Genomic DNA, 25,020 nt, shown 5'->3' with positions numbered 1-25,020 from the left:
GCACAACCTGCTTTGTAACAACATAGACTGTCAAGATACCAATGAAGATAATGAATCTGAACATATAACTTTACCCGATTTATTTGTCTATCCACTGCAACACCAATTCTGAGAGCTAAATGATCTGGTGTTCTTTCTTTATAACTTGTGTTTAATTCTTGGATGACAAAAACAAATCCAGTATTTCCATAGCTTCTTTTGACCCATCTGTATAACAAGAGGTAGGCCTAAAGGTTGTATGTGTATTTTTTTTTTCAAATCTGTTGTTGTCTACTAAAACTTGCCAGTTTCCTTCGCTTTTTTCACTCTGCACTTTTGTTTTTTTCCCTTTTCTGAATCAAAGTTAGAGTTATAATACAGTAATAAGTAGCAGTTACAGTTATGTTGATAACACAAAGGTCCAGGAAAGTTGGCATATTTTCTGACAGTGTGCGGACCTCTCGTTTTTCAGCAGTTTAAACATTTTTTTCCTGCATCTGTATGCAAGCCTCATGTTGATAACAATACCTCAGTTGATCATTTGCTCAGTTACCTGCTCTAACTCCCCCCCCCCCACCTCCCTTAAAGACACACAGAGATACACAAAAAGAATGAATTAAACCTTCAGTTTATATTTGGAAATGCAGAGTGAAATCATTACATCATTTATATACACAAAAAAAACAAAAAACGTGTGAATAGACGAGAATTTCTCCTTCTTAAAGTTAAGTTAAAGTGTATTAGAAAGACAGAACATAATGATGGTAACATAAACAGCAGAGTGGCTGGGGGAGGAACTTGTCTGCATGTTCAGGTACGGTACCAGTGATCACCAGACAAACTGCATCAATTCACTTGAGATCCAATCCCTAGAGGTAATGTTAAATTCTGTATGAATATAATTATCCATAACTCAAGAACTTTCTATTCCACCACCAAGAATGTCAGATATATACTAACTCAACTGCTGTTTAACATGAGTCCCGTGTCCTCAAATGTCAGGCAGCATGATCAACAAGATGGTTAATGTAGTCCGATGAAGCTGATTTAACTGTGATCTTATACATGGATAGACACAAGCAACCAACTGGAGCTTAAAGACAGGGTTGGTAATTTTCTCCAGATACACTTTTTAAGATTTTGGTTGAAATTGTCTTTAGGCCCTGACAGACATTAATAACTCATGTTCTCTGAAAAAGGAACAAAGAAAATCTGTCATCTGTAGAAGTTGTAAGCCTGTAAAAACTTTGACCAATGTCTGCCACGACGTACCAATCTGATGAACCAATCAGACGCCTCCCTGTCTCCCTGCTTGTTCTCTACCCCATGCATGAACGAGCCCACAATCAAAGCATGAGCTGAAGTGGCGCTTGTGCATGTAAGTGAGGGGGCGTGGCTTTTGAAGGAGCACAGAGGGGAAGGGGTGTAGACGGAGCACTGAGGGAATGCTCCTTTCAAAATCATGCTAGTTTTCAAAACTTACCAACCCTGCCTTTAAATGTACAACTGGAAGCAAATTTAATTTCCTTCCCCATTTTTGATCCAACACAACACTTCAGTGGAGAAAAGACAAAAACTCATATCAAGAAAACTAAATTAACTGTTGGAAATGAAAACAAAACTGATCTTCTTTTCGTAGCTGTCTAGCTTTGAATAATCATTATGATTAAATGTTCAGTTATCATTACGTTAATAACTTTGTAGAGTAGTACCTGGTCAGATCAGAGACTGGCACAGAGAATTCATTCATAAGATGCCACAAAAGCAACATTTAAATTCTGGGAACTTTATCTGACTGTTTCTTTTACAGACTTCAGCCCATGATGCTTCATCGACCTGTATATGTGAAGAAATGTTTCTGATATATGTCCCTGTTCTTTCTGGCAGCCCTCCAAGACCGGGGTGTGTACTGAAGCATGACCAATAATTAAGGCATGGCGGTATCCCAGTGAGACGACAGAGAGCAGCTGTTACTGTTACATTTAGGTCTGTGTTTTAATGTCATTATACGGAGATAACTGCCGTTTCTCATTTTAGTCTTTTTAGTTTTTTATTTAATGCCAGTGATCATAAAACAGATTTAAATTATTTCAACCTTGTTTTGGTAAAATTATTCTGATGTGGCACATTTATGTCGTCAAGAAAAAAGACGGTCTGCAATCATGTTTCTGTTGGATGACTATAAAGAAGTCAAATTGTACTCCTTAACATGAATCAAGTCTTAATATTGTAACTGTAAAACTGTTTGTGATCTCCAGCCTCCGCTGCTCTCAGTGTCTGTCAGCTGTAGAAAGTGTAACTTAAATTACAACCTATCAGGCAGCCATCACTCGTGTCAGTGAGCATATAGGAAAATAACATGGTGCATGCATACTTTGGGTATGATATCATGTATTCCACATTATGTTTAACCTCTGTGGCTGCTGTAAGCCAGTGATGCATGTTAAGGATGATCAAAACAGTTTAGGGTACTTTCTCCTCGGCTCAAACATCTTTTGAATCTATGAACAAAACCTAAACATAAGGTCGATTAGAAGGTTTGTAAATTAACACTCAACAAATTAATGGACATCAAAGTGAAAAAAAAAAAAAAAAGGAAACATGAATGAGATTCACAAATGATTAAAAACATTATGTTCTAGTTTTTTTTTTTTAGCTATGAGTTCTGACTTAAGTGCAAAGAATTAATGGACTAGTTTCATCAGAGCAAAGTGTGTTTGCTTATGTCAGTAGTGAGTTATGAGCCGAACTCCACAGTTTCATCCGTGATGGGTTTGAACTCGTAGTTCCCTCTCCCGTCCATATGGAGATAATACTTCATGAAAGACATCAAAACAAACAGATAGTGAGAAAGACATCAGAAGGACAGATTTACTTCATGAGAAAGTGACAACTTTTCAGTGTGTCTGCATGTGTATAAACGTGAAATATTAAATCACATTATAAAAAAAACTAAAATTAAGTAAATAGATGCATTTTAAATAATGGTTCGGCCAACGTTTACAGCATCCAGAGAAGAAACAGAAAGTACATTGTTCTGCTGTCTTAAAGTAAATCATCCCCTTCAACTAGAGTGAACGCTGTCCTATCTTAAACAGAGAGCTGACCAACAGTCTCACAGTTTATAAGTCATTAAATGTCCAACTATTTCAGTAACTTACTGGACTGACTGTGATAATCAACCACAATTAATCAAATGTAACGTATTTAAAGGTATAACGTCTCTCTCTTTTTTTATTTTATAAAAACTTTTCATGTGTTGAACTCGTTTCTTTAACATGACTGTAAGGTTTTCAATCCCTTCCTTGTGACTTCAGACATGATCCCTGACAACCTGCATAGAATACTTGGTTTCAAGCCTTTTGAGAGACGAAGCTGACTGATTTTTATTTTGAAGTAAGCCTAGGATTTTTAAACCTGCAGCCTTTTTTAGCCCTTATCCCGTATTGCTATGTTAACAACAGAAAAAAAAATCTGCATTTTTGACAAAAAGCAAAACCTTCTCAGTGAAGGCGTCATTGGTGATAAAAATAACAAACTGCATGGAAATAAGTGACTTGTGTTAATGTGAAGATTTTCAGTCAGTCCTTACCTCATGGTGCTTCCACAGAGATTTTCTGTGAGACACTGTGAACAAAGTGATGCCGACCTGTAGATCAAAGAACAAGCAAGTTACACCAGAAGTTTACTTTGACAACATGGTCCCTCAAATGAGTACTTACTGGAAGAATTCATTGTGCCTTCAACAGAGCACTTCATAAATCAGTTCATTTTCCCGGCTAAGATGGTGTGATTGAATGTGCATTGAAATACTTTTCTTAGCTGACCAGTGAACCTTGTTTTCTCTGAGATGTATTGGGGTGTAGGATGTGTGGTAGGGTTGTACCGTTCTACAGTGGCTGTAGATGAAGTCCTCCACATCAACGCTCACTGCACTGGTGCACTCATCAAGAATGGCAAACTGGGGCTTGTGGTAGAACAATCTGGCCATCTAAAGACATGAAACATACACAGACACACTCGTAAGTTGATAATGCCATGATCATTACTAACCTGAAAATTCAAACATGATATGTAACATCTCACTGTACCACAATGAGCCTGTGAGCACAAGTCAATTCATGTTCATCTACCACATGTAAAGAGGTGTAGGAGGAAGAATTACCTGGGATATGCACCTACAGCTATAAGCAGGCTAATCTGAGAAAATCTAGAGGATGCAGGGTTGGGTTGTCTTTTCCTCCTTCTTCTTTAAATGGGTTGTTGTATCATGTTTCCTATACAGTTTGTGTTAGAGAGTGAGTGGATACTTACAGCCATCCTCTGCTTCTCTCCTCCACTGAGGACATCCATCCAGTCCTGGACTGAGTCCCAGCTGCCCTCCCTTTCCAGGATGTGACCCAGCTGAACATTGTCCAGGTAATCCTTCAACACCTGGACACAAGATATGGCATTTAACAAGAACACTACCAAGCACAATGTTCGGAAAGTGAAAAGTGTGAGGAGTCATGTGTCCCACCTGATCAGAGATTCCTTTCTTTCTCTGTTGTTCATAGGTGTCGGGGTAAATGACCTGGTCCCTCAGAGAACCCAGAGTCATGTAGGGTCTCTAGATAAAACACAAGATTCTTGGATTAATTCCTTCAATCAAATTTGTAGTTATTAAGCTCTGAATTAGTTTGAGTTGAACATAATTGTGAGAGATTCTGCCTGAATAAACATTTTTACGAGGGGTGTGAAACAACAGATATTTTTATTGTGATAAAATTGCTGAATTTCAACAGTAAACTGTGATTAATCACATTTCTTAAATCAAACGTTTGAAATTCTATTATTTTCCATTTCAAAACGTTTTTGTTTTCCTTTACTTGTATTTGTACTGTCCCAAGCTAAGGTACTGCACAAACAACAACAACTTCGCTTTTATTTTCAAGGAAGTAAGGAACTTCTAGAAGTTCAAACATCACAGCATTAACTTAACCACGGAGAAGGGAGCTTTATAGATCAAAAAGTAAATAAAGAAAAAATAGAGAGAGAATGGTAAAAAGCTGAAATGTTTGATGTCACATGGTGGTGATTACTTTTAACTTTTTTAAAGGGGAAATGAGCCATTCAAAGACGCAGCAGTGTCATTATCCATCTCGGAGGCTCCAGGAGGAAGATACAGTGTTTTAACTGCAGTGCACCAAAAGGGACAAAATAGCATGAAATAGCATGATCACAGTTAAGGTGAAATGATTTGCTTCTGGTCTGGCTATGACTATTCGCTCTTCAGTGCAGGGTGACAGGTTGAAATAAAATCCACATTCTGATGGTTAAATTGAGGTGAGCGATTTGGCCTGAGATTTATATCACTATTTTTTTTTCTTTATCTGGTCACAGTTTTATATACAATACAAAACTTTATTCTCCTACAGGGGGAAATTTGTTGTCACAGCTTTGCAGAGTTGGTACACAGGTATATACATATGATGACATGAAGATGAAGAAAACATATAAACAACAGGAAGAAACACACAGACAACGAAATATCACAGTAGGCCTATTAAACAGGACTGACCATATGAACACATTCACACAACAAGACCCTTTTCTTCCCCTTAAAGAAGTCTGTTTGATGGGATTAACTTAATCATTTCTTTGCACAAGACCAGAAAAGGATGTTTTTAAAAGTCACTGTGCGTTTGATCTCAGTAGCTTCTGAGTGAATCTGTGTGGTTTTAAGTTTCATTTCTCTCATGTAGAGGTGTGTTACGCTTCTGCCAAAGAAAACACTACATTTCCTGATATAGCTCTATTGCGCCTTAAAGCGCCTTAAAAGTAGAACAGCTTGAAATGTATGGACCTTTGTTGTGGATAATTTGTTTGGAAGAGTTTTTGGTTTAAGTGTTACATCATCAAACATTTTTTTTTTACCTGTGGCACGTAGAAGAGCTTCCCTCTCTCAGGTTTTGTCAGGCTTCCTCCAAACAGAGGCCACAGCTAATAAAAAGGTATAATTGATTAATAAACCAAAGATATGCAGATTGAATAAATATAACTTTTTCAACAATGACATTGTCTCTCACCCCCCCGAGGGCTCTGAACAGAGAGCTTTTTCCACAACCGTTGGGTCCACATACAAGAACGTTGGTGCCAGACCTCACCTTCAGAAGACAGAAAACCAAGGACATGATGAGATATATGACAGATCTGAACCCTGTGTCTCATTCACTTTAACCAGTAAGTGCAAATTCATGCTTATGTCCAAACTCAATCAACATTAATTGATTCTTTTATTTGTTTTGATCATGAATTATGTAAATGACCGTCAGCCTTTCTAGCAAAGCCATGACAGTGTTACATTAGAGGTTTACCTCAAACGAGAGGTCCCTAATCAATACGTCTCCGTTAGGTGTTGCAAGTGGAGTATGGTCAAATCTGTGAAGTAAAGGAAAACATGATAAAAGGAACAGAAAAACAACGCTTACATATGTTCTATTAGAGGAAAGGAGACCTACTTGATGATGTTATCTCTGTTGATAATTTGACCACTTCCAGGAACCAGAATGAGTTTCTCTGCAGTTTCTGATTCTATAGTGAATGAAATCAACCGAAAATCAATAAAGCTCTGTTGTCCACAGGTCATGTTACCTGAGAGAACTAATCCATATGGAAAACGTTTTCAGACAGGATTTTGTGTACCTTTCTCTTGCTGTGAGACCATTGTGCGTTCATATTTGCCAGCATTCAGCTCCTTCAGGACTTTCATCAGTTCAGTGATACGAGCTGTGAATCTGGAGGAGACGTAAAAAACATGTCAGGTCAAAAGAAGTCAGATAAAAATGTAATTTGATTAGAAAAGACCCTGGCCCTGTCTCATTTGAAAGAGGGAAGAAGCACGGCACAGAGGGAGCTCCACATACATACATGCAGTCAGACAGGTACAGTGCTGCGCTCCCCCGCTAGCTCAGCTGATCCCCCCCCCCCCGCAACATTCAGATTGAATGTCAATTGAATTAGAAAGGAGTTGTGGACACCGGGTGATTCTAATTTATTTTTTAAATAATTTAAAAAAAATCTGTCAAAGAAGGAAAATATTCGGTTAACTCGACCTCTGCTCTGTCCAACACTTTGGCCGTAAAAACAGCAGCAGAAATATGTGTCATGCTCGTGAAGCAGTCGTTTTGGCGCTTCAGCTCCTGGACGATCCTCAACTCTCCCACATCCTGACTTGCGCTGATGATTTCATGAACACACACCCTCTTTTTCTTTGCTTGTCTCCCTCTCCGTAGCAGAAAAGAAGTTGGGCTTTTTTCTCAATAGTGGACTCATAGGCCTACATAGTGCTGTGGCAGAAGATACTGTCTGGAGCTATTTTCACCGACTACTATTTCTGTCACCTAGCAACGCGCGCTGTTGCTTTTTGCTTGTGTGCCCCTTTTGCTCTGCGCCCTATTCTGCGGCGAGCTCAGCGCACACCGTATCCTATCTGAAAGGCCCTTAAGAAGGTAAACAACCTTTATATGTTAGTACGAGGTTAATATAAGTAGAAGTTAAGGAGTAAAAAATGCAAATAGGCAGGAGCATTTATTCGATGTTTCTACTCCATGTGGCTATCAACCAGTAATGTCTGAATCCTATTGAATCCATTTTTAATGTTTATCATTTTTGTGATTATTCTTTAACACTCACCCTGAGAGACGGCTCATCTCTCTGCCAGCCAGTACAATCCTGCCGAGGGCTTGGGACATTCTCAGGAGCATCCTCCCACTCTGGTAGTAGTCCTACCAGCCACAAAGGTTAAATCCCGTTTGTTCAATCTCTGAGCTTCAAAACATTACTTTGAAGCATTATAAGGCAAATTACTTCATTTAGAAATTCTTCTTTACCAGGCATTCATGTTTTTTTTTCATTTTATGTTAGCTGCACTGTAATAAGATGTTTGTTATTGTTGAAACAACTACAGCTTTGCCCTTTTGGTTAAAGCCTAAACTTTACAAAAAAAGAAGCTTGACAACTCTTGTATTGCTATTTAACCACAGAAACACCTCTGGTTAAGCGTAACTGTGACCTTGATATGAAATAAACTGACAGATACATTCCTTAATGTTTACAAACTTGAAATCTGCATTAAAATAGACAGGGGGTAGGGTACATACTTTGACTCTGATCAAGGAGGATAGCCTCAAACATCTATTCCAGGTTTCCACAGTAAGCTGCCTCAGCATACATCAAGTTCTGATTTGTCAAAGTGGCTGAGTATAAACTGGCCTAATTAGGGGGGACTAGAAGATTTCTGTGCGTGTGAATGTATGCATGTGTGAGCGCTCTGACCTCCAGCAGCTCAGAGTGTGAGCTGTGCAGATGTCGTGGGTGTGAAATGTTCAGGAATGGACGGCTGACCACCAGGTAGCCCACCACTGTGGCGATGTCTGCAAAGGACAATAATATGGAAACACAATGAGGGAGTGGGCCTCATTTTAAATATATGGTTACAAACGATTCCTAATAAGCTAGCAAAGATTTTCATTTTTAAAGGTTTATTTTGGGGCTTTTTATGCCTTTATTTAGAGATATGATAGTGGATAGAGCCAGAAATCAGGGAGAGGGAGAGTGGGTAATGACATGCAGAAAAGGAGCCACAGGTCTGACTATGGCCTCTGGACATGGGGTGTACTAACTACTAGCCTACCAGAGCCCCCAAATAATATTTTAATTCTTATATTTGCTTTTGCCATTAGCAGCTTGGTATCCTAATTAAGGCTAATATTTTCCCCAGGACTCAGCATCATTGTCTGTACTGAACCTTTTATTCATAAAAGTCATTGTAAAGTAGGAAAGCTCCCTATTTTAAAGTAATGGAGTTTCAATAATAAATGTCATGACAAACCCAGTCTAGTTGCTGATTAATGTCTGTGGAATGAAGAGCATCTTTTATTTTTCTTGTGTTTAGAGATATATAAATCATTCTGTTTAGTTTGTCCATCGTTTGTCATTTCATGGAAAAAAAAACAACAACATTAAAAAATATGATAATTGAAAAATTACAAGAACACATTCATGTTTCATGTCATGTAAAATATCCGTTGTGAAGATTTTTTTTCAGACCACTAAGTGCTGGCGTAATAAAGGAATAGAGGACTAGAAGAATAGAAGGGATTGGACAGAATATTATTATTTATGGTAAAACAATAAAAAAAATACTTACACTTGGCAATAATGCTGTCCACAAATCCCATGGAGAAGCGGAAAAAGATGAAGTTGTGCAAGTGGTCCACCTGAAAAGAAAAAAAAAACAAGAGAAATATGTTTACATCTGAAGTTAAATAAAAGTTATAAGTACTTGTTCAAATGAGTCAAATGATCTGCCCTTAGTTTAATATCTGGTTAGACACTTCACTCTTTCAAAGATACGGTTCAGTGTCTAACACACTGCTGTCTCTTTCCTCTGATTGCTGTTACTCTTCACAGCACCCCAGACTTCATGTACGTCACACATCCACATTCACACTACTGACGGACACGTCCATGTTTGCTTTTCTCCGGTTATTAGTTTACTTTGTTACAATAAATCATCAGTATCTGAAGTTAACTGGTGTCCTTTCTCATATTTGTCATAACCCTTGAGCCAGGTTATGACAGTGGGCCCAACCAACACATTCCTGCCAGTTCAAAAAGACAACTCAACTCTTACTCACCAGTTTCTTAAATGTGGCGTAAATGGTCTGTTTTTCCCTCGTGTTCCCATTGTAGAAGGCAATCTCTTCACTGAAGAGAAAAGGAGCATTAATACACATTACAACATAACAGCTGTACAGTTAATAGTGTTTTAGCGGGTGTGTACCTATTGGTGATGAGGCGAGAGTTGACGAAGCGGTACTCTCCCTCGTAGCGTTGCTCTGTGACAGTCATCTTGCCTATCGGCCTCCTTAGTCTGGTCAGGAACAGACCCGAGATCAGCAAGTAGGTCATCATGATAGCTGGGCCCTAATTGGGCATAGAGATGTTGACATAGTGAAAGTCAGTCCCTGCGGTTTGGTTGATACCATGGTGAAATGGACATAAACAGGGAGATCTGTTTGCACAGTAACAAAGAGATCCTACTTTACACCAGGAAATGATATGCTCCACTTAGATGATACAGCTTTGGGCTAAATAAAAAAGAACTGATGGAGACCATTGATATCAACAACTAGCCGGTTGCTTTCCAAAGCTCCCTCCTAAGGTCCAATTCCCAATGTAGATTGTGCAAATGATATATCATGGGAAAATCATGTCCATACAACTTTGTTCAGTTTAGTAAGAGCCTGATTCACGAAAGGATTGAGCAGCTTTTGTTCCTGATTAAAGGTGTCATATGTGAACGGCTAGGTCAGGAGAATCTCCGGAGCAGTCCTCCTGAAATGATCTAGATATCATCCGGAGTGCATATGTGAAAACGGCTACACAGACTTATCACCAACCTCTGGCTGGACAACAAAAAAAAAAGAAATACATTTTTCTGAAATCCAAGTGTTTGTTGTGAGCTGAAAATGAAATATGATGATGATGATGAAGATGATGCTGGGGCTGCCATTTGTCTTATGTTGCTGTTGTCTGATGTTGGCTGAATAAATTTGAAGATAATCCACAGTCTGTCTCCCCATTTCCTCATTGAACATTTACAAAAGAAACACCCCCACCTATAACAAATGTTTTTCAAAAGACTGGAGAAAACATATGGAAGAGAATCAACTTACCTGAGCCCCAATAGCACTTGTCAGCTTGAATATGTACAGACCAATATCCAAAAGAGGCTGCAGGAGAGAGAGTGCAGAGAGATTTAGAAATGATATTTAAGGATATATGACATATTCTTGGGGGTCATAAAAGCATCATGACAGGCTGTATGTTCTTTTGTGGAAATTAAATTTGGTTTAAGATTTGGGGGTGCCAAACCTCAAAAGCTGAATGATGAACAGTAATTTAAGAAAACATGGATAAAGGTAATTCTAACATATGAACCCCAGGGCTGTTATTGTTTTAATAAAATAATTTCAAACAAGTTTTATAGTTTTGTTATAAATCAGATATAATCGGACTGGCACATAGAGCTCGTTCTAAGGTGCTCATGAATCTCCTTGTTCATTTATTTGACAAAGCACCCCTCTCGATTATCCCCAAATACTCATTCACTTCATTTGTGACAAGACTGAACATCGCTCATCTGGGAGCAAGCAAAGGTTGGTACCTTGCTGAGGTTGGAGTAAAGGTCCACCACACTGTTGCAAAATTTCTCCACATCCTGAGTCAGTAGCTGGTCGGCATTAGCAATCCGATTGTCCAGGTTTCCCATTTTGTAGTATGTGAAACCTCTGTTGGCAGAACACAGGGTAAACACTAAAACACATCAAGAAAGACAACAACACATACACATAGGTTTTCTAGGTTGTGTTCAAAGGTTAATAAGTCATTAACATAATCCTACAATTCACTTAGCAGACGCTTTTATCCAAAGCGACATACATCAGAGAGTAAGAACAACACAAGCAAGGATCAGTAAGTGCAAACGATCAGCTCTGAGTCTGATCGGACACACAGGTGCTGACAGGTATTGCACAGAGGCAAAGCATTATTATTATTATTATAAAGCACAACATTGACAGCTGTTCTTTGAGAGCTCTAATCAGTATAGAAACCATCTTAAAAACATTTTTTGTTTGAGATATTTATTCGTTTTCATTTATGTTCTTGAAGCTTGGTCCAATTCTTATCTGAACTTTTAATTAATAATTGAATTATATATGTAGTCATACAATAACTGAAAATGCGCCCAATAAAATACAAAAGATAAAAGCCTCAAACTGCTCATGTTTTGCCAACTAGATAAAGATACGTTTAGAAAGGTTAGATATGTCTTAATGACAGACAGAAAACAGATAATCAGAAGGAACCACTGGGAGGACAGCTTTCATTTGCTGTAGTACTTACTGCAGGTATTGGTCGTACAAGCTCTTTGTGAGCCTTTCCCGAAACCTCAGCTTCAGCTCGTTCAGACCCAACTTCAGGAAGTTATTCACCAAGGCTATCTGGAATGACCCAGACAAATATGACATTAATGTATTAATCTCTGTGAATAAGCATCTTGATTTAGTATGGCTTTCTATATGACAGGGATTATTCTATTATTTTTGTATATATACATTTATATATGAAAACAAACATTATAAGCAATGGATAATGAATGGAGGAATGTCAAAAGCAGCCTATTCAGCATGATCCTACATGAGCAATGCAAATGCTTATTTTTCTCATCGTCAACAAATAAAAAAAGAACATATCCAACAAACAGTTATTGATTTAACCAAAGGCTGGCTATAACTCGATTGTTTATTTATTTTATAAAAAAATATATTCATTTAAAAAACAACAACGGCAAAAAAAAACATAGGTTGGATGCATGTTCAGTCGTAACAATGAACACACATTTCTGACTCATTTCCACATAACCTATTCTGCTGCCACAAAACTAATGCAAACAAATAATATCAAGAGCTACAAGTACGATTTAAATAACATACAAATAATTCATATTTGAATATAAAGGGTTTAATCAACAAACTGAAGGGTTTATGTACTTAGTGAATACAAACCGATAAGGTAGAAAGTTCAAATAGTATTCAAAGATGGACTAGATTCAATCATAGTTTTTTGTCTTTTAAAAGGGTTTGTTGACGATGACAAAAAATATTGCCAGCCTTATTATTTTTCAAAACAAAATTGCTACAAATGTAAATTTGCATTACATTAATAAACTGCTTATGACACAAAATATGTTAGTCAAATTATCATATTATTCATTTATTTAGTACTTTAGTAGATAAAATGATTAAAATGAAAATGTTCGTCTATCACCAAAAAATTTCAAATCAAACCATATAAATGTTTTTTTTTTTTTTTTTACATAAGGTCTTCTCTGTTAACTATTCAGAGAGCTACAAGTCCAAACATTATGTATTGAAGAACAATTTTGGGCATAATTCAAATTAAGACAAAAGGTTAACAAAAGTGAAAACTTAAGAAAAAGAACACACTTACAAGTGGCATGAATTTGATAAAGCTGAACAAGAAGGTCTTGAAATCTTTTGTTGAGCGACCAATAATTGCACTGCAAACCACAACATGCACAAAGATAAGCAAACATTTTCATGAGATTTAGTGGGACAAATATTGAGGCTTCATAAAAATAATTTACTTTTTCACTGGAAACAATGCATCAGTAAATCATACATTATTTAACTGATATGGAAAAAATGTATCCAGCTCAGCCTTACAAATACAGTGGGGGAGAAAAACCTTCAAACTGCCCACTTAGAGTGTGAGACCAATAAACTGGCTCTGAAAATCATGTGTAAAATGAATCGCCTTCAAAATTCTGTTGATATTATTTGTCTTTTTAGTAGTTCCAACAAATTCTGGGGAACATTTTATGCAGGCTGCCCTTGAACTCTTCCTGATTTTCTTGTTAACACATGCACCTCACAGTGGCCCACACATACAAAATAGATGTACGGTCATTTCCACGCAAAGTTTAGCGCTTATCAATCTGGTTGTGAGTGGAAGATACGCTAAAATCCCGCGCCAGGACTCAGCTCGTGTACGCACATTTTCAAGTTAGTGTGGACTGAATTCAACTTTGAGCTTCTGAAATAGCTCAATCACAGCTGTAGCTTTTTTTTTCTCCTAAGGATGTATCAGGAAGATGGCTGTTTTACTCCTAACACTTTTACTGTATGAAAGGGCTGTGTGTGTGTGTGTGTGTGTGTGTGTGTGTGTGTGTGTGTGTGTGTGTGTGTGTGTGTGTGTGTGTGTGTGTGTGTGTGTGTGTGTGTGTGTGTGTGTGTGTGTGTGTGTTTAACAGCTGGTCATTTAAAAACACCAAACATTCACTTTAGATTATGAATATACCCGGAGATCTAAATAATACGCTGCTGTGCCACATGCGTAAAAGCTCACAGCAGACGCAATAAGGCCACGCTACATGTGACATAATAAAAATTACAAGTAATCTGGGGGCTTCTTATATGCAAGTGTTCAATTCTGATGTTTTGTACGTAGGCTGTTCAGATGAGAAATAGACATCACACAATGTTTGGTCAAACTCTTCATTCATTTGATGCAGGATGTTTCAGGATTTCATTAATCTATTTGAAAGTCTCAATAATGGCCAGGGTTACTATCCGACATTATTAGTCTCAGACAGAGATGCAGGTTCGTCTTTTCCACTCTCTCTTTGTTACGGTGTTACTCAGGTCAAAGTAGGTTATCTTCTTTGCAGTATTACCTAACACTATGTCATAAACTCTGAGGACAAGGACAGCTGAACAGTGAACAGGGGAGTTTAAAAAAAACGATAATTTTCAGTCGCCACACTTATCAACACCTGGTCATGCGTACGCTGTGATAGGCCAGACACACATGTATCATACTGTAGGTCTTATGGGGACCCTGTCATACGATGATTTCTACACCCAAATCTGTGCTGGTTTCTACACCAGACTGATAAATAAGGGCCAGTGTGAAGCAGTACATGATGTAAAAAGAACAACTCAGGATTAACAGAGGGATCAACAGAGTATGGGACTATGATGAAGTTTTGCATTTCTATCCAAGTGTATGAGTGTTAAGTGTTGTGGGACATATTTACAGTATCAACAAAAGAGTGGAGAAGAACATACTGGCAAACAGAAACACAAGGAAGCAGTTTCTTTTTTTTGCAAGGAAACAGCAGAGGACTTGCGCATACAGGCTATGGTTGTGCTCCAGCCTCAAGATATAAATGTCATCACCCCTTCCCACTTGTTCACAGTGAATTTTCCTGAATATTTCCTGTTGTGTCATCGCAACCGCTCATCCCGACTTTTTGACAAAATTCACTAGCAGGGGCTAGCAGGAAAAACTCAGGGTAAAGTCGGAATGAAAAATCCTGCTGACACATTTCATCTTATCCCATGAGCAAGAAACACAACCAACTGGAAATCATTCATGACTACGGATTTATATACATTACATAATTATTAATTACAAGGACAATTATTTTTTTCAATTACTTTCAAATCATTGAACCACAACCTTTCATTGAAAATAACACAAAGACAACATATCAACTGGTGAAAATGATGTGTCCACCCATATTGAATTTGATGCCAGCAACACGTTTCAAACCAAGTTTGAACAGGGTGATGTTAACCGCTCTGTTGCATCATAGTTTTCCAAAAACAATAACATTTCCCAGTTTCAACATTTGATAAGCTGTCTTTGTACGATTTTCAATCAAACATGGGGTTTTAATGTGCTGGAAATCATCAGAATCTGTTTTTACTTATTTGACACAACATCCCACCTTTTAAGGAATGGTTGGTTGTACGACTTTTTAATATAAAGTCTGAATTTACAGATTACAATGAAAGAGACCAATCATGAAAAGGCCAGTCCCTTTCATTTCCTTGTTCCAAAACTGTCAGGTTGATTTGTGCAAACAGCACTTAACTGTGGAACCAAAGTGAACCTTTAAGAATGTGTGTGCTTTTCATCATTACGCAAGCAGATAGTTTCTTGCCGGTGGCTGCTTCATGCACTCGCTGCTTAGTTCTTTGCACAACGGTGCCATTCTTTGCCTCTGTTTTGTTTCTTGCTTTCAGTTGCCAGTACGCCTGTTATTTAGTAACAGAGCCTCTACAACACAAGCCTCTAAATTTGTTTGCCGAAGCTTATTTTGTACAAGGAGCATGTGGAATTTCTTTTGAGCCATTTAACCATCATTAAAGCAGTAATGAAATGCAATATGTGCTTACTTAATTACCCTCTGCCCCCAACTGTCTACCACCGACCAAAAGGTAAATCTCATGTAAATATTAATGGTATAGCTTTCATTAGCTGTCCATTAAGATAAGTATAGACTGACATAAATGTAGCACATTAAAAAAAGACATCTTTCCTATTTAGTTTTTCAATATGAGAGGCAGTAATTCATGATGGGAGTGTCACTTTTATACTACCATAAGTGTAAAAGTTCATTTACTACATTTTATGTTATTTTTTTTATATACTTGGAAGTACTGATTTAAGTTTTTGGGTTCTCATTTCTCAATCCAACAATAAGTGAATTCAACACCAACAGAAAATGTGAATCTTAATTTTCAGGAATAAAAGTTGTCTTTTTTTTTTTTAACTGCTAGAAATGTAATATAAAGACACGTTTATTACCAAACTATATTTAATAACGGTTGATTAAGCACTGATCTGTTTTTTCTTTTTTGGAAAGGCAAAAAGTGAATTCCTAAAACAGAACAATTGCTTATATTAGCATAACTTATGTTGGAGAAATATTTAGCTTAATTAATAAAAAATACCTAAATTGAATGGAACTACTTGAAAATGTTAACAATCTAATGTAAGCCAATATCTGTATCTCCACCAGGTGATAAATCCAAAAGGTCAGTGTTGTGACTTACTCGGACTGTAAGCGATGAGAAAAAGCACAACACAGCACTATGGCAAGACATGAAAACTACAATGTTAGTTGTATAAAGCTTCATGTTACACCTCTAGGAAAACCATGTGAAAGAGTTACCACTGGTATGACTGATATGTAGGAATAAAAGTGCTTCTTGAATAGACTGACGTCTCTGCTTATAATACCGCTGTGGGGAATAAAAAAAAAAGAAACTGTCAGCTCAGCAATGCACAATTTAACATCGTACTCATTTTCATTTCAGTCTAGGAAAAGGAAATTGTAAATACAATATTTCTGTGTCAGCCGCAATTGAATTTTAAATTGTCTAATTGTGTGACTAACTTCAAGATGCTTAAGCAGAAAGACAATTATAAGATGATTTTTTTTAGAAACTACAAAAACCAATTCATGCTGGCAAATAATTGACTGATTGCATAATTGGTATCTGGCAGACGGACTTTGGTCAACAACCTTCACAGATATGCAAGAACCTGGAATTCTTATTTTTCTATGGACAAAAAACTTTCTGGCAAAGAATATGAATCTAAACCAAACTCTTCTAACCATGTATTCATGGAGCCTTCTTTGAGGACAGGGGCAAAGTCATGGTGTAACCATAAAGGGTCTTGACCAAATAATTTCCACTAACATGAACTTGCAGTCTACAAATACACTCTGCCTTAAAGGTCCCATATCATGCTTTTTCTGGTTTTATATGCTCTTTAGTGTGTTTTCCAAGTGTCCTTTGCATGTTTAGGCACATCTATGTGCAAAAATTCAAAGTCTGCGGAAACGCGGCTTCTTCTACGTCCTCCTGTTAGCTGTAGCATTAGCTGCATGTAACGCTCGGTTCTAGCCCCCCTCGATAAAAATGTGTCAGTCCGACATCATTGTCAGTGTGAGATCACTGATCTAAGCCCATTGGCTCGTTGTGGCAAGCCCAGCAGCTCATGTTGCACGCCCGTTAACTTCTGTAGCACGCCCACGATATGCCGTAGCCTGCGGTAGCACAGTAGTGCTAAGGTGCTAATGTTTTTGCTCCCCGGCCCTCGGAGCCAGAGTGGCTTAGCGACTGACCAATTACGGCAGAGCCGACAGGCCGACCAATCAGATCAGACTTGGCGAACGTGGGCACTTCAGAGCCTTAGAGAGAGTCAGAAGCGAGCAGGTGCACGGAGCGGCAGCACATGAAAACAGACACTTTTATTGAACTTTAGGTATTGTGAACATACTTTAGTAGGTACATAGATTAATATGCAAACCCCAAAAAGGGCATAATATGGGCTCTTTAAAGTGACTGTACTATTATTCCCCTTTTTTCTGTGTAATATAATACAGAAACACAAATGAATGACCATTTCATTTAAAGAAACGTTGTCTCAAAACATAACACAGGCAGCGATTATATTCTTACCAAAACTGATTATGGTATCCTTCTTCCAACATCTTATCCCATCTCAACCTATCCCATTATCAAGCCCGATTTTTGTGGTTTTCCCCAAAATTTCTGCCTCTTAAAAGGACATTTTTTTCTTGCCACAGCGGTAAGTTTTGAATGCAGAAAAAACCCTGATAATAGTAACTAGTATCAATATTTCCCTCTCCTTTATACTTTAATTTTCACCCAATCTCTGTCCACTACAGCTGAACTGAACATAAGCCTGCACTTGCTCTGCTATGGTAACTCATTGTATGAAGCTCATGTTGCTCCAAAGGTGAGTTTTTTCAGCTCTTTAATAAGTACTGAAGTTGTCTTGCACAACGAGACCTTCCACACTTTCCTGCTCTGTGAGTTCGGTGATCTACTACTTGTGGCATCTAAGATGTGATTGTTCCCGGGGCACTTTCCGCCTTCAGTAACAAAAATGTCATGAAGTTGCTTTTGGCAAAATTGACATTCTGTGGTGGTGCCACATTTAAAGTCATTTAACTCATCTGTAAGTGAAGTGTGTGGTTGAAACATCAGAAATAAATCAGAAATAAGGGTTTGGCTAAAGTACATGAACCATGTAGATGAATAAAACAGATCAGAAACAGCTGTCTGTAAGTAACAAAGCAATGACACATTTTTGTTCAACCACTTTTGTGGAATAACATTTTTTCAGAGCAACATAGTCAAATAAACTGCTTTCTCTTGGCTGAGCCAAAACCATGAAGGAATTTGGTTTTGGTGCGCTTTGACAGGCAGAGAAGGTCTCTGCGTGCAACTACACTGTTCACTGTAAAACACACATCGGGCTTTTGGCTTGGTCACTCTCTCTTTCTATCTTCTTAGCTTGATCTGTCACGGTTCTCAGGACGGCTTGGTGGCTCCTTTTTTAAACACTGAAGACTGGTGTGTGAACTAGTGCCATAAAGCCATACAAATTTTCTCATGAGATGACTGTGGCCAAAGTTACATAATGCAGTAAACAGGCAAACAGGTTGGTCTGTGGACATGGGAGAGACACCATTCTACTATTAAATCCACCTTTACAAACTATTATTTTGAGGTGGAAAAGTTACATTATTGTTGCTTTAATGAGCATTTGAGAGAAAAACGCCATCTGTCTAAACCTTTGCCACTTCAGCTGCTCATTGACTGTATAGAGGGAGTTCTCCTAATATGAGCCCACAATACTATGCAGGCTACTGCTGGCATACTTGTGCCTTTGGAACTGAGATCACTATTCTCTCACAAGATTTTTGTTTTTTTCAACTTTCAAGTGGAATGTGCGTCTGAGAGTCTCCCACAGATCTTATTAAGCACCACACGTTTTTTTGTCCTGCATTCTAATACATTTTGTATGCGCTAATTTGTGCCTTTTCTGCAAAACTTATAACTATGAACTAACTAACTATGGCCTTTTGTTGTGCCTTTTTCAGTGTTCAAATTTCTTTAGGTGTTCATCAAACACAACTTCAGACAATGATACATGCACTCATGAGTAAACTTTTACATACATTTGGACTGGAGAGTGGGTACTTTTTCTGCACACTTCTAGCCCTGACAGTATGACATTACTTTGTTTTGTTACTGAACTTCTAAGAATGGCAAACAATATGAAATTTAAACCTAATCCAGGAAGGGACTCGTTTCTGTGACACATGGTCACACAGGAAGACTTTTGACGTTCATAAAAGAAGGGTCTGGACAGATAACCGATTGATATGCTGCACGGAAATAATTGTAAACATCCTGACCTCACAAAGAGCACAGACTTGTAAACTGTAGCCTACTCGCGGATATTGCGCACAGTTTATGATTTTTTGCAGATCCATGCAACGCAACAAAACTTCTGCATAAAAACGTTCTCTTGCGTCTCCATTATAACAACAGGGGGATCTCGTGTGGAGAGGCTTGTTACCAAGACATAGAAAAACCAAGAGAGAGCTGAATCACACCGGGCGCAGAAACATATTGAAACCAAGGCCTGAGAAGCTTCCCCTCTGTCTCTCTTGTGCTCATGGTAATTTAAGAAATCGATTAAAGAATTAAATTAAAAGGGTCGGAAATGTTGGGTGGCCATAATTATACCTGTGCCTGAGTATTGCCTACATGTGGGAAAAAGCGGAACAGGAGCGCGTGAATTGACATTATTCAGAAACAAGATTGCATGCATGTGTGAATCCAGATTGTGATCCTTTAAGGATGAATCATGAAGCCCTAGTAATAACACACCAACAGAATTTTAACGATAGCGAGAGTGTCTATCGCTTCTCTGATGTCCAACACAGTAAATTGATAAGACCTGATACTAAACTTTTAGTTTTCATTAGGAAATCCCAAGTACTGATTCAAAAACAAAAAACATGTGTCAATACCCCGATACTCAGACTAGAATCTTGCCAATTTATATCCCTGCTGGTCAGGTTGGATATATTCAACTGAAGACATTGAAGCCTTTTGAGGTGTTCATGGCAGCTACATCCTTAAACATGGAACACTGTACTTTGAAAGAAATGAATGATAAACTCTATATTTGACGAAATACTCTACTAGACTCTGACCTTTCGATCATGGTGCCGTTCTGGATCATCCATACATCACAGTAGGTCCTCGCCACCAACATGGCAGCAATAAAGATAAGGTAGCCGGTCTGTTGTGAAAACAGAAATAACAGGGAATAGTTAGCAGAGCATGTCAAACACTGCAGATCGTAAAGTCTTTATCATCATGATAAGATAAGACTAAATGTAACTAGAGAGCCATGTTGCATGTGACCTTGGCTTATGGACCTGATGTTTCTGGGTCAGAGGGCTCTACTTTGTGAACAGCATTTTGAATAGTATGTTTAAGCCCGTCTGTCCTTACTATATTGACATTGTTTGACTCAAGAACTGCGGTCATCTGGATGACTGTTGGAACTATAAACATCATGGTAAAGGCGACAGCGGCCTAACAGCAGTCTCGTGTCATACCTCCATGCAGAAAACTTGAGGTATCATAAGGCGCACGATCCGGATGATCCGGAGGAAGAACGTCTTGTCAACTGCTGCTCGGTCCTTTTTGCCATCTCTCTGAAGGACGAGACATGGTTGAGATGAGCTGTGGTGCAAACGCAGCTAAATACCAAAGACTAATGTTCAAGAAAAAGAAAGATTTACCCACCTCAGAGTTAGGCAGTATGTCTGTCCCTCCTTTCCTACTGTAAAGACAGAATCATGAAGAAAACAGTTGGATCATTTAATTACATTTAAGTCATTAGACAGTGAGGATAATACACCAGATCCTCCCTTCCTTTATTCCTTTATACAGCCATATGATTAGTAGCAACTTTTGCATTTTGAATAAACATTAGAAAATGTGTAATTTTGGAGTTTTCCATTTAATGTCATGGTTAACTCAAGATACTGGTATGCTGTCAAAAAAGTGCCAATCAGTGCACATAAGGTATAGGTGGTAAAGGTATATAATACTATAATAAATCATATTAAAATAATAGAATAATATTTAATAATAGTTTTCAATAATATTATGAAGCTCTAGAAGGTTTCTCGTTTGCATAATTAAGTTAAATGGTAAATGGACTCAAATCGCTTTTAACACCACAGGTCACACCTACACTTTCAATCACCTAAACCTACAAATTCAATCATTTGAATTTCCCTCGGGATCAATAAAGTATCTATCTATCTATCTATCTATCTATCTATCTATCTATCTACACATTCACACACTGATGGCAAGGGCTGCCATGTAAAGTTTCAATGAACTAACCCATTCATACACATTCACACTCTGTTGATGCAGCAATTTGGGATCCAAAAAACGCATCTGTAAAAAATGGACTCAGTGTGCAAAAGGCCTTAAGTGTCTTACATAAGGACACATCACACTTGTGGCTGCAGGAGCTGGAGATCAAACCCCCGACATTCCAGTGGAGAGACGGCCGATTCTACCAGCGAGCCACAGCCCCAAACAGACACTTGAGTCTGGTTATATCCACTGTTTTTATTATATAACTTTACATAAATGTTATGATAGCATGACTTGCTATCAACATTGTAACATACAGTTAAATAAATAGATGAGGGCTGGATGTTTACAAAATAACTAAATTATGCCAAACTGCATCTCTGCAAGTGCTGAGTCAACACTCAGACTATTGTAAACTCAAATCAAAATGTTGTCACCCAAAAAACATTTTAACCTCAGGTCCCAGTTTTTTTTTTATTTCTTTTTGCTCTCATAAATGTGTCCAAGGATGCATATGATGTGCTACATACCACTGCAATGATGACACCTTATTTCAATTAACTGAAGATGTCTCAGAGCAAAAGATGAGAGCGTAGGTTCTGTAGTTATTTAGATTATAATGTAAAGATGTCATTCGGGTTATTCACTGTTCTCTACAGCTTAGAGAGTGTCAGCTGTCTTTCCTTATACCTGCAAAGATGTTTGGTAGACTTATTGTCAGCTCCAAAGTGTATTTGACGTCACAGAGTAGTTTAGGTGGGTCAGTATGACATGACCCTGATAATGACAAGATCTTTTGGGATATATGTGATGCCTTTAGGAGAGTCGAGCAGATGTGGTTGAGCACTACACGAGTACACAAGTGTGATGTTGATCCATGTCTCCTCATGAGTGTTCATCTGATGTATAAACTTTCATCAACGTAAGCCATCTGAGTCTTATTGTAAGGAGTCAAGTCTTAGTAATTTCTTCAACAGGAGGAAGAGTGAATTAAATGAACAATAAAGAGTATAAATAAAACATTGAATTACATTTTTTTATAGGACCATGCTTGTTAGTTGTTTAACAAATAGTTTTAAGGGTAAAAACAGCCAAGCAAGTTTTTAAAGTGCAAAGTCATGCAATCAGTGGATTTTCAAGGACAATGCATTTAAGCAAATAAGACTAATCTCTTGTTTTGTTTTGTTTTTTAAACTCCAGAGGGACACCTTTTAACCAGCTGTGTTTATTACATCTGGATAATTAATTATAATAAGGTGATGATCGACGTACAGTTCATAAGTTTTGAAGATAACCATCATGGTTTACCACTGACACAGTTGTGAAAGACACATGCAAACACACATTAATCCATGAAGTCGCTGTAATAGTTTTGATGTAAGAAATGGTGTGTGCAATCTTTTGGAAAACACATAGTTACCATTTCTTTTGATGATCCTTTGAAGATCCTCTATTCAAAATAATATTTCTCTACTTGTAGTTATTGTTATTGAGCTAGTTCATGTTCTATTTACTGTCAGGATTTACTTCACTTCCAGCAGAGAGAGGATTCATTTTTAAATCAATGTCAGATTAAGAAGTGAAGGGAAGAAGGGGTCACAGAGACAGTCACAGTTCATAAGTGTGCATGAAGCCAGTTGTTCAGGTGACATGTTAAGAAGCACAAATACTTTAACTGTTTGTACTTTGTTCGGTAAGTAAGTGATTAAGCTTCTTGCAACAACAAAAAAAAAACACAAAACAAAAAAAACCCACGGAGTGACTTCAGGATTGACCCTGCAGCCTGTCACCTGTCAGACCAGCTAGCTAGCAGCAGTAACTTAGCATGCTGACAGCTCTCAAAAGCCGCGCAAACAGCACTGCAGAGCACACCTTAGTCTTATCACTTACCCGCCCTGTTTGGATGCACGTTTTCTTTGCTTCAGTAGGTACAACAGCAGCAAAATACCGCCTGCTATTGAAGAGTTTTTCGCTGTCAAATGTCTACTGAACGCCGCCATGTTTCCTATGCCGTTTCGGGCTATGCTCGGGTTTGTCTAGCTTGCCCGGCCGGAGGCTCAACAACTTCTTCTTCTCCTCGTTTTTATTCAAACAGGTCATATCTGCCCCCTAGCGGACCGGGGGGTGCTATTCTTTTTACATGTGCATTCCTTGAAAGCGGGGTTTGAGCTCAATTAAGATGAAAGTTTTCTTAAATGGTCAGTAGTACACAAGTTATTATGAGTGATGTTTTCTTTGATGACTCAGTGATTATTCTTACTCTCCCCTCTGCATTTCCGTCTTCATTAATCATAATTCAGTGGGTGGGCCAGCAAGGTCTTCTCTGCTGGCCTAAACACTGCCAGAAACGAAAGCATATATATTATAATTTAATGTTTTTTTTTCATTAATACTAGCCTATAGGTTTGATAATTTTCCCCATTAGTTTATCTTAGTTTCATAGCAACCATCTCCCTGAGTTGCGTTGCTTCCCATGCAGCTTGTTCTAATTAGGCTACTACTTTTATCCAATCAGATGTTTCCCATGTTGTCTCTATCGGTCAGTATTTCTACCCTGATGCCTTCAGAGTTTGAAGTATACATTTCTAATATTTTAATTAAATGGGGACAATCTTGATGAAACAATTTGGCGGATCTGGTTCCAGAAATACATTTCCCCATTCAAATCCTTACATTGACATTTCACACAATTCTCATATCAAGAGATGTAAGACTGGAAACTAGACAACCAGCTTCAGCCAGTTTGAGATTAAATAGCACTTTTCTAGTCTCCTGACTACTCATGGTGCTTTTACACCACATCTCACCCCTATGCAGTAGTGAGACCATCAGAAGTAACTAATCCCATTCATATGCATACATACGCCGCAGACGAAGCAGCAGGATCAATTCGGGGTTAATTATCACATCGGACATGTTGCTGCAGCAGCTGGGGATCGAACCCTCGACCTTCCGGTTGAGAACTCTACCCACTGATCCACAGCCGCCCAATGTAAAAGTATCAGGTCCGACATCGAAATGTCTGACAATCAGACCAGACCAAACAAAGATACATCTTTTTCCAATTCTCAAAATGATGAAACCAGTTTAGCCAGGGCCTCTCATACTGGTTAAGCCAGGGCCTCTCATACTGGTTAAGCCGGTCTTGGAATGCAAAAGTTCTTAGTTTTTCAGACCACTAATGGTCTGAAAAGGCTGACGTGATTCATCTTGATCTTCATGATTTTGAGAATCAAAAAAAGTTAATTGGTGGTATCTTTGTGTTGTTTGATCTTATTGTGATTATGTCCCCGATGTAATAGCCGTTGTTGTCCGTCATTTCCATCTCTGACCTGACGCTTTGTATTGTGGGAAATAATACGCAAGGGAGACAGTAGGCGGTGTC

At 38.1% G+C, this 25,020-nt stretch overlaps 1 protein-coding gene across 2 annotated transcripts; it reads right to left on the bottom strand.

The window, feature by feature from the left end:
* Window positions 1-591: 591 nt before the first annotated feature.
* Window positions 592-23,689, bottom strand: abcd3a (ATP-binding cassette, sub-family D (ALD), member 3a). 2 transcript variants are annotated; one of them, XM_065948708.1, is made up of 23 exons: window positions 23,526-23,689; window positions 21,048-21,084; window positions 20,858-20,956; window positions 20,447-20,535; window positions 16,574-16,643; window positions 11,932-12,029; window positions 11,192-11,315; window positions 10,701-10,757; window positions 9,806-9,948; window positions 9,660-9,729; window positions 9,170-9,239; window positions 8,296-8,393; window positions 7,654-7,745; window positions 6,664-6,755; window positions 6,480-6,552; window positions 6,336-6,399; window positions 6,048-6,125; window positions 5,896-5,961; window positions 4,499-4,588; window positions 4,294-4,413; window positions 3,866-3,970; window positions 3,572-3,628; window positions 592-2,794 (listed from the first exon to the last, which is right to left on the bottom strand). In XM_065948708.1, exons 1-23 carry the CDS (start codon window positions 23,633-23,635, stop codon window positions 2,717-2,719), a joined length of 1,980 nt encoding a protein of 659 aa, XP_065804780.1. In that variant the 5' UTR covers window positions 23,636-23,689; the 3' UTR covers window positions 592-2,716. The 2 variants fall into 2 exon arrangements, with proteins under 2 accessions (XP_065804780.1, XP_020494221.1); XM_020638565.3 differs by lacking the exon at window positions 16,574-16,643 and adding an exon at window positions 13,039-13,108 and having other exon boundaries at window positions 23,526-23,688.
* Between the last annotated feature and the right edge of the window lie 1,331 nt (window positions 23,690-25,020).

Source organism: Labrus bergylta, chromosome 20, assembly GCF_963930695.1.
Source record: "Labrus bergylta chromosome 20, fLabBer1.1, whole genome shotgun sequence".
Lineage (NCBI taxonomy): Eukaryota > Metazoa > Chordata > Actinopteri > Labriformes > Labridae > Labrus > Labrus bergylta.
The sequence above is the reverse complement of the archived record's forward strand: the minus strand, read 5'-3'. Positions and strand labels throughout refer to the sequence as shown.